The 10830-nt window shown below is 32.9% G+C and overlaps 2 protein-coding genes across 3 annotated transcripts; both read right to left on the bottom strand.

Moving 5' to 3' along the window:
- Positions 1 to 5080: 5080 nt before the first annotated feature.
- On the bottom strand, positions 5081 to 6619 carry LOC140872180 (superoxide dismutase [Mn], mitochondrial-like). 2 transcript variants are annotated; one of them, XM_073274967.1, is made up of 6 exons: positions 6300 to 6619; positions 6162 to 6208; positions 5910 to 6035; positions 5666 to 5722; positions 5495 to 5553; positions 5081 to 5399 (listed from the first exon to the last, which is right to left on the bottom strand). In XM_073274967.1, exons 1-6 carry the CDS (start codon positions 6616 to 6618, stop codon positions 5372 to 5374), a joined length of 636 nt encoding a protein of 211 aa, XP_073131068.1. In that variant the 5' UTR covers position 6619; the 3' UTR covers positions 5081 to 5371. The 2 variants fall into 2 exon arrangements, with proteins under 2 accessions (XP_073131068.1, XP_073131067.1); XM_073274966.1 differs by having other exon boundaries at positions 5495 to 5572; positions 6300 to 6617.
- Positions 6620 to 7633: 1014 nt separating this feature from the next.
- Positions 7634 to 10421, bottom strand: LOC140871838 (transcription factor RF2b-like). Its single transcript, XM_073274577.1, has 4 exons — positions 9711 to 10421; positions 8944 to 9076; positions 8353 to 8437; positions 7634 to 8141 (listed from the first exon to the last, which is right to left on the bottom strand). The coding sequence occupies exons 1-4, from the start codon at positions 10184 to 10186 to the stop codon at positions 7780 to 7782; spliced, it is 1056 nt and encodes a 351-aa protein (XP_073130678.1). The 5' UTR covers positions 10187 to 10421; the 3' UTR covers positions 7634 to 7779.
- Between the last annotated feature and the right edge of the window lie 409 nt (positions 10422 to 10830).

The raw sequence follows: 10830 nt of genomic DNA on the forward strand, positions 1-10830 counted from the left end.
CCTATTAAAAAAAAAGAAGAAGAAGAATTTATATATCTCCGCTGATTGGAATGCTAATCGATAGGCCAAAAATTAAAAAAAAAATTCAACATTACTTCATTTCTGTTGAAAAAAATATTATTATTATTATATTGAATATTGAATATTGAGTTGTAAAATGTTGAAAATTAGTGTGTGATGATGTAGATGATGATGTTTTAATTTTTGGACTAATCTCCAAATGAGATCTATAAATAGGTCTCATTTGTGTAAATAATCACAATTGAGTTGAGAGAAAAATATTATAAAGTGTAGAGTTTGATATATTTTGAGTTTTGGAATTTTTATTTTATTTTTATTTTTTCACAACACGTTATCAGCACGATCGCTCGAAGGTTCTCTATAATTTCCGACGCTACAAAACATAAAGAGAAGACAAAAATATTCAACAAGTAAGTATATTTATTTTATTGTTTATATATTTTTTATGTATATATATTAATATATAATTTCATGTTATTATATAAAAGGTTGTCTATGACACCGACCTTATAATAATGTGATATGATATATATTTATTATATATATATTAACTATATTAATATATAATTTCATGTTATTATATAAAAGATTGTCTATGACACTGACCTTATTATAACGTGATATGATATATATTTATTATGTATATATACTAACTGTATTAATATATAATTTCATATTATTATATAACATACTGTATTTTTTATTATATTTGTATTATGAAACATGTTATATTTTTCATATAATGTTATTAATTTTTTTTATTCCATATTTTCTTTTGAAGTTCAAAATGAAAAACGGTATGTGCAAAGCTAAACAAGTAAATAATCTCATGGAAGTTTGCATACCCGATAGTGGTACAACGCACACTATTCTTCGAGATAAAAGATATTTTTTGGAATTAAAACCAACAAAAAAAATGGTGAATACAATATCAGGTCCTGTAGACTTGATTGAAGGTTGTGGAAAAACACATTTTTTGTTACCTAATGTTACAAAATTTTTTATAAATGATGCTTTATATTCACCAGAATAAAAAAGAAATTTGTTGAGTTTAATGACATATATTCTCATGGGTATGATACTGAGACGATAACTGATGGAAATCAGAAATATATGTGTCTTACCACATATAAATCAGGAAAAAATATGTGGTTGAAAAATTATCAATGCTCCTTACTGGATTGTATTAATACACATATAAGGCCAATCGAATCAAATATGGTGGTTAATAATTCTTCAATATTAACCAATTGTCATGATCGATTGGGACATCCTGGTTCAATAATGATGCGAAGAATTATTGAAAATACACATGGTCATCCATTGAAAGACCAGAAGATCTTTCAGATTAATAAGTTTCAATGTAAAACATGTTCTCTTGAAAAACTTATTATAAGACCATCACCAGCTAAAATCCAAACAGAATCACTCATTTTTCTTGAACGTATTTAGGGTGATATTTGTGGGCCAGTTCATCTACCATGTGGACTATTTCGATATTTTATGGTATTGATCGATGTCTCCAGCAGATGGTCACATGTATGTTTATTGTCAACTCGGAATGTGGCATTTGCAAGATTAATGGCTCAAATAATAAAATTGCGAAATCAATTTCTCGATTATACAATCAAGAAAATAAGACTTGATAATGCTGGAGAATTTACTTCCCAACCTTTTAATGGCTATTGTATGTCAATGAGAATTACTCTTGAACATCTTATTGCTCATGTTCATACACATAATGGATTAGCCGAATCATTGATTAAACGTCTACAACTGATTGTTAGACCAATGATTGTGAAAACAAAGCTCTCTATTTCTATATGGGGACATGCCATTTTACATGCTGCGGCATTAATTCGCATCAGACCAAGTGCATATCATAAATTCATTCCATTGCAGCTTGCATTTGGTAAAGAACCGAATACTTCTCATCTGAGAATTTTTTGATGTATGATGTATGTGCCTATTGCACCACCTCAACGATACAAACGGGTTCTCAAATAAAAATCGGTATTTATATCGGTTATGATAGTCCATCAATCATTCGATATCTTGAGCCTCAGACAGACGATGTGTTTACAGCACGTTTTTCTGATTGTCATTTTAATAAATAAATCCTCCCAATGTTAGGGGGAGAAAAGAAACACATCGAAAAAGAAATTACATAGTATGCACCATCATTGTTGCATTTGGATCCAATGACCAAATAATGCGAGAAAGATGTACAACAAATTGTGCACTTGCAAAAAATAGCAAATCAAATGCCAAATGCATTTGCAGACACAAAAGGGGTAACAAAATCATATATACATGTTGTAAATGTCTTTGCTCGAATTTAAATTCCAAATAAACAAATTGAAGATACTCATGGTGTCATAAAACGCTTGAATCGTGGAAGGCCAGTCGGTTTTAAGGATAAAAATCCTCGAAAAATAAAAGGTATAGAGAAACACGATGATCATAAAATAGAAAATGGTGTTTCAGAAGAAACACCTGATGATAAAAATGTTCTGTCAGAACCACAACCTGACGAAAATCGTAAAATCTCTATCAAATATATTAATACTGGAAAAATATGGAACCGAAAAGATATAGAAGATATTGATGAGATATTTTCTTATAATGTGGCATGTGACATCATAAATGAAAATGAGGATCATGAACCAAAATCTTCTGTTGAATGTAAAACTTATCATGATTGGGCCAAATGGAAAGATGTAATTCAGGTTGAATTGAATTCGCTAAATAAACGTAATATTTTTGGACATATAGCCCTCACACCTGAAGGTGTAAAACCTGTTAGATACAAATGAGTTTTTATTCGAAAGCGAAATGAAAAAAATAAAATAGTAAGATATAAATTTAGACTTGTTGCACAAGGTTTTTCTCAAAGACCTGGAATTGATTATGAAGAAACGTATTCTCCTGTTATAGATGCAATTACGTTTTGATATTTGATTAGTTTGACAGTATCTGAAATTTGAAAATGTGTCTTATGGATGTTGTTACAACTTACTTATACGGATCACTTGATAATGATATATACATGAAAATCCCTGAAGGATTTAAGATGCCTGAAGCACAAAGTTCAAAACCCAAATAATTTTATTCTGTAAAATTGCAAAGATCATTATATGGGTTGAATCAATCCGGCCGAATGTGGTATAATCGGCTAAGTAAGCACTTGATGAAAAAGGAATATGTAAATGATTCAATACGCTCTTGTGTTTTCATCAAGAAAACAACATCCGGATGTGTAATTATTGATGTATATGTTGATTATTTAAACATCATTGAAACGAATAAGAAAATTCAAGAAGTTATGATGTACTTGAAGGAAGAATTTGAAATGAAGGATCTTGAAAAAACCAAATACTGTCTGAGTTTGAAAATCGAACAAAAAGAATGTGAAATTTTTGTTCACGGGACAAATTATACAGAAAATATCCTTAAACATTTTAATATGGATAAATCAAATCCATTAAGTACTCCAATGGTTGTAAAATCATTAAACATAGAAAAAGATCCATTTCGTCCATGTGAAGATGATGAAGTTATTCTTGGTCCAGAAGTATCATATCTAAGTGTCATTGGTGCCCTTATGTATATTGCAAATTGCACTAGACCTGATATATCTTTTGCTGTAAATTTATTGGCAAGATTCAGTTCATATCCAACAAAAAGGAACTGGAACAAAATTAAACATATATTCCGTTATCTACGAGAAAAGACAGATTTGGAAATTTTGTACTCAAAAGACACCAATAAAAGTATCATTGGTTAGGCTGATGTTGAATATTTATCTGATCCACAAAAGACACGTTCCCAAACTGGATATGTATTTATTCGTGCAGGCACCGCAATTTCTTGGCGTTCACAGAAACAAATACTCGTAACAACTTCATCAAATCACGCTGAGATTATTGCGCTACATGAAGCAAGTCGTGAATGTGTTTGGCTAAAATCAATTACACAACATATCCAAACTTCTTGTGGATTATCAATAGACAAGAAGCCTGTGACGCTATATGAAGATAATGTTGCATGTATTGTTCAAATGAAAGAATGATACATAAAAAGTGACAGAACCAAACATATCCCCCCAAAATTCTTTGCCTACACTCAAGAGCTTGAGAAGAATAAATATATTGATATCTGTTACATTCAATCAAGTGAGAATTCATCAGATATTTTCACAAAGACACTTCCTACGTCAATATCCAGAAACCATATATATAATATTGGATGCACAATCTACGGAATATGTGATGAATCACTCATGTTAACATGAAGGGGAGTTTACGTGGCTGCACTCTTTTTTTCTTACTATGGTTTTTATCCCACTGGATTTTTTCTAGTAAGGTTTTTAATGAGGCAGTATAAAACACGTAATGAAGACAGTCATCATATCACGATCATCATCACAAGGGAGAGTGTTGAAAAATTTATTATTATTATTATTATTATTATTATTATTATTATTATTATTTTTATAACGTTGAATATTAAGTTGTAAAATCTTGAAAATTAGTGTGTGATTATATAAATGATAATGTTTTAATTTTTGAACTAATCTCCAAATTAGATCTATAGATAGATCTCTTTATTTGTGTAAAAAATCACAATTGAGTTGAGAGAAAAATATTATAAAATATAAAATTTAATATATTTTGAGTTTTAAAATTTTTATTTTTTATGTTCGCGCTTTAAAATATTGTTTGATTTGTGATATGATAAATAATATATGAATAAATAATAAAATATAATAACAAATAATAATTAATAAAATAATTGATTTGATTTTGATTGATTAAATTTTATATAAAAAATATAAATTACTATTTTATTCTTTTAAAAATAAATAAAATATAAATAATATTATTTATAGAGATAATATAATAATTTATATTTAATAATTTGATTTATAAAAAATAAATAATTAATGATTTGATTCATATAAAATAAATAATTAACATATAAACAAATAATATGTTAGAGAATAACTAATCATTAAATAGAATAAATTATACATGAATTATTTATAATTCAGGCAAACGATGCCTATTGTTCCACATGCTGGATGCATAATATTTATTTATCAAATATGCATCCGATAACAAACACTGACGGTTGTGCTATATTACCTCTTTATTTGCAACCCACGATCTCATCATCATATTATTACACAAACATGAAATCGTTTTTATTTAAGTAAAACCAAATTAACTATAAAATTTCACAACAAACAGCTTGATAATTATAATATACCAAAAGAGATTAAATCAAGGGCACTCTTTTTCATAAACTTGGCTAGCATATCTCCAGTTCATCACATTCCATATGTTCTTTAGGTAATCCGGTCTCGCGTTTTTGTACTGCACAATGTCGACCCAACAAAATTACTTCACAAACAAAATTATTAAGTAAAGAGGGCTGACACTGATCATATATATATATATGTATGATCTACCTGCAGATAGTATGCGTGCTCCCAGACATCAATCCCCAGCAGAGGAACCAAATTGGACCCTTTAGTAACCAGAGGATCCTGCCAAATTAAGTTAATTTGGATCGTAGCTATATATTAATTAATATACATTATGTTATCGAGTATATATAATTAATTTCGACATATATATACCTGATTCATAGTGGTGTCAACCACAAGTCGCTTCAATTCCTTGTCCACGCCAAGCCACTGAATATTTGTACATGATCATGATATTAATTTACATGCAAATTCAGTACTAATCTTTTCCATATATAGACTAAGGTACAAAATTTCAAAATTTTGCAAAAGATGAGCTGAATTAATTTTGTGAATGAAAAACATATAATGATCTATATATGGAACTGCTTAATTAATTATTAATTAATTAATTTACCACCCAACCGGAGCCCTGTACTGCAGCTCCTTCTGTGTTCATCTTCTGAATCAGAGCTTCCAATGACCCGAATTCATTATCGATAGCGGCGCTTAAAGGCCCCTTTGGAGGCTCACCACCACCTTCCTGCATCAATTTACATCATTGTAACTAAAGTAAGCTCCACATTTCAAACCAAGGCTAGGTAATGATTATTAGAGCAAAAAAGAAAAAAAAAACTGAGAAGTTCTTTCTGAAAGATTGTATATATACCTTGACGGGTGCAAGATTCTTCCAGAAAAGAGCGTGATTTACATGACCTGTACAGTACAGTACATATGAAATGAAAACACGAGAAAATTAATTAGAAAAACAATATAATAAGATGAAATGAAATGAAATAAAACTGGCCTCCGCCGTTGAACTTGATGGCGCTCTGCAACTTGACGACGGTGGCGGCGTCTCCGGTGGAAACAGCCTGGTCGAGGTGGTCGAGAGCCTTGTTGTAGTTAGTGACATAAGCCAGGTGGTGCTTCTGGTGGTGGAGGCGCATGATGTCGGCGCTGATGGTGGGTTCCAGCGCATCGTAAGGGTAAGGCAGATCGGGAAGCGATAGCTTGGGCAGTGCGCGAAACCCGTGGGATTCAGCCATTGTTGATTCTAAGATATAATTCCAGAGAAGAAACGGAAGAAGAAGGCAGATCACTGCAGATTTGGGAGACTGCTGCATGTTTAATATTGTATATGGGGATGGATGGATAGTACAAAGGAGGGAGGTGGATTTGTACTGCTACTGAGACCGCTGTACTTCAAACCTGTGTACTACTACTACTACTACTACAGAATTGTGTGTCATCTCCTGTTAGTTACGACGTTCTATGGAATCTTCTAAATTCAATAGGACAAATAATCATATGAGAAAATTATTAACTAAAAATATCTAAATTTTTTAAATAAAAAAAGTATCATATATCCTTGTTAAATTTTTTTAGTTATTAATAAATTATATGAAATTTTATTTTGAAAAATATTAGTGTTAATTTATACCCATAACAAAATAAAAAAAATAAATTGATTGCGTTTGGTTGGTTATTAATAAGGAATAAACTAAAAATAATATATGTATTATATATTATTAGAAATATTAATAAAGATATATATTAACAAAATAGGCAATAATAATAAGATATTTTGCCAAATTATTATTCTTAGTTTATTCCTTACTTATAGTCATAATGCAATCACTGAATTAATTATAAACTAATATTAACGGATTTTGTTAAAAACTAAAAAATATAATGATTTTCGATGAGTAAAAAAGATTAAAGTTAAGAAATTTCAAAAAATATTTAAATTCATACCTCGGCCCCTCATTTAAGTTTTTTCGAGGGGCCGGGTTCATAAATTTTTGTTTTTTTCTATTTTGGTAACTTTTGTTGTTATTTGTATCATTTAAAGAAAATGGAATTCTGTCGTATAAATTTCAACAAAAGATGAAAAATGGATTAGGGAAATGATGATATCTTAGATGCACAAAACTCATGTGAAATGGTCTAACGGATCAATTTTATGATATAAATCTCGTCTATGCCAGTATTATTTATATTGTAAATACGAGCAGAGATGATCTATTTCACGGGTAAAGATCCTTCCGTAAGGTTTCACTAACTCTCACCCGATGGACAATTGTCACCCGTTGCCTTTCCATTGAATGTGAAGGTTCATGTGAGAGATGAAAATGGAGAATGAATCTACTTAATAAAATGTTTAACAAATGAAATAATGTTGATTACAATGATTCATCTGGACGTTGAACACTGTCAGTTCTATGAACAAGTAAACAAATAGGCTTAAAACAGATAACAATTAAATGGGGTACAAAAACCCCGAATCACAATGTGTTGCTGCTTTCACTGGCAGAAAGAGAAGTGCCTTCAGATTTCACAAGATTCGAGCCTCTGCTACTGATATCGAGACCCTGGAAGCGACCTAAAGGATCCTGGTGCAGCCTGTCCAAAAAACCGGGTGCAGACGTTGTCATAGGATGCTGGTGAGTCGACATGGCAGCATGAATGGGATGAAATGGTGGGAGTTGTACGTTTTTCGAGTTGTTATGGGAAAAGAAGGCCTGATGGGCGTTGTATGGGACGTGCTGCATTGCAGTGCTGAAAATTGCATCCGAGGGGGCGGAAGATATATCTCCAGTGGCGGCCCTGAGTCGGTCTACTTCTTGCTTCAGTGCTTCGTTGAGTGCTACAAAACACACTGATATGTTATGTGGGATCAAACAAAGGAATCAAAACTAATTCCTTTGGCATTTGCACGATACAATTGCTTGGGAGTATATATGTAATCAAATTGAAATAGCAATTCGTTGAAAGATTTAAACTTTGTAATTCGCCAAATCGTTTAATCAAATCATAAGTACTTCACCAATCATGAAAGCATGCTGCTGACTGCTTACCATCGCGTAACCGTGCTTGCTGTTCCATGTGTTGTAGCTGAAGTTTGAGCTCTGTGTTTTCATTACTCAACCCGGTTGTGTCTCTCTGCAAGAACAAACATTTTCTCTTGAAGCCATCAAACAATATCCAACGGAAAAATGCACCCTATCGGTCCGTAGCAGCTTACATTCCCATAAAATTTACACAGAAGATTATACGACGTACAGTTTTCAGTACACAGAACGTCTCAGCAAGGGAACATTGGCGGTCATTTCAAAGAAGAAAACCATACTATATACTGGTAATTCTACAGAAAAAGATTTATACACTTGGTATTCTGCATAAATCCCAACAAAATTTTGATCATCCTGAGAAGATGAATTGAATCAAATTACATGACCTTTAAATGTTACCGAGAATAAGGGTAGGAACCAGAAGGACTACAAAACTAATTCTCAGAATCCTAGAACAAGCATATCATCAGATCATATATTTAAATTATTTGCACCAGTTTAATGTGATAACAAACATTTTAACGTTCCTTAGGACACAAACTCTACCATTAGTCCATAGCATAAATAAAACAAAAATAGTTCTAAGAGAAGCACTACCTGAAACAGTGTTAGTTGGGCAGAGAGAGTTGTGGCTTCGGTTTGAAGGTTCTGAACTTTTCTTTCGAGCTCAGACATATACCGTGCCTTTCTCTCCTTGGATCGAGCAGCAGATTGACGATTAGCCATAATCCTGCTCCATAGTAACGCCGATACAATAACAATGAACGTCGATTATATTCAATTAATTTGTACTAAATTCAAGAGAAATGTTTATCAGTTCAGAAAAAATATTTGAATGGAAAAAAGGTGGAAAACTATAGGATAGTAGATATCAGTTGTCCCCAGAATAAGAAATCTTTATCAACATCTTTTAATTAAAGAAGTCTCTTAAAATAAGCCAAAAATGTCATTTGACATTATCACTGTTGTTCTATGGGACAATATAGGATCATGAGTCATTGGTCCAATCAAACAGCTATCACTGATAATTGGCTGATCTACACTAACCACCATAAAATCGGAACTTGATTCTAAGTTTCATATGTATATATTTTATGTATTATTATACACGTAGATGTATATGATTTCAAGCAAATCTAAAGTCTTCGAACTTCAGTTTTATACAAAAACTATGATTATCCCACCTCTAATTTTTCCTTCCAAATTCTATATTATCGAAAACAACTGACCAGTTTCACTCCAACCCAGAAAAAGAAAACCATTGGATCTCTCTGTTTCGCAAGATTCTTATTATTTACAAGATTTGAAATCAATAAAACACACCCAAAAAAAAACCCACAAAAAAAGAGCGAAAAAGAAACAACCTTTTGGCACGTTTGGGGTCTAGAGTCCACAATTCAGCAAGCTTATCAGGAGCCATGGCTGTCTTTGCTTCAATATTACTCTCATACAGCATCACACTCGAACTATCCACAGAATTACTATACCTATGCCTCGGCCTAGCCACTCCACCAACACTCCTCCCTCCGTCGACGTCGTCTCCGCCTTCCGCCGCCGTCCCACCAGCATTGTACAAAGCAGCAGACTCCACAAGCCCAGATCCGCATCCGGCACCCACGCCTCCGCTGAACTTCTCTATATCCATATAAGTAGAGAACAGATCATCGACAGATCCCATTTCATCAAAGCTCCCCTCCGCCGCATCGAACTGGTCGGACACTAGATCCATGTGCTCTGGCAGCCGGAACTTCACCTCCGAGTGAGCCCTGCGGTGGTGGGCCGGCCTCATTGCGGCAGAGTGCGACGGCGTTTGGTTCAACTCAAAGTTTGGATCTTGCATTTCGTTGAATCGATTTAAACAGTACTCCTGCAGGTTGAGGAGTGGACATCCATTGGGGAGTGAGTGAGTGACTATTGTTTGTTCTTGGAAAAAAGTTGACAAGGCGAATAGGTATATATTGGGGTTGAAAATGGAGGAGTGGGGAAGGAGCTGGAGCGAGGAGTTTTCAAGGGCGGAGTCGATGAGGGTATAATCATTCGAGGATGTGGGGCACGCATGGGATCGCACCCCCCTGACAGAGGATATATGTAATAAAAGTTTGTTCATGTACTTGAGCTCTTGTTCATGTGTATAGGAGCCATGGGATTGGGGTACCATGTCGGAAACTCCTCTTTTTTTCTTTTCTTTTTTTTTTTAATAATGAGTAGGCGATATTCTATCCTGTAACGAGATCTTACACTATTGGTATAACTCGATTGTCAATATTTTTAGACATGAACATGACTAATGAGATATTGTTGATATGGCGAATCACGAGACATTATATTTATGGTTCGAGTAAAACCCTTAAGGTAGGTTGAACTCTACGGCTCTACCCTATCGATACATGTGGGTCTTACTATTTATCAATATATGTGGATCATACTGTTTTTTCAGTGGATCTCACAAATATTGGATAAGTGAGATCCTACCTATAAAGACAT

This window comes from Henckelia pumila, unplaced genomic scaffold, assembly GCF_033568475.1.
Source record: "Henckelia pumila isolate YLH828 unplaced genomic scaffold, ASM3356847v2 CTG_461:::fragment_3, whole genome shotgun sequence".
Classification (NCBI taxonomy): Eukaryota; Viridiplantae; Streptophyta; class Magnoliopsida; order Lamiales; family Gesneriaceae; genus Henckelia; species Henckelia pumila.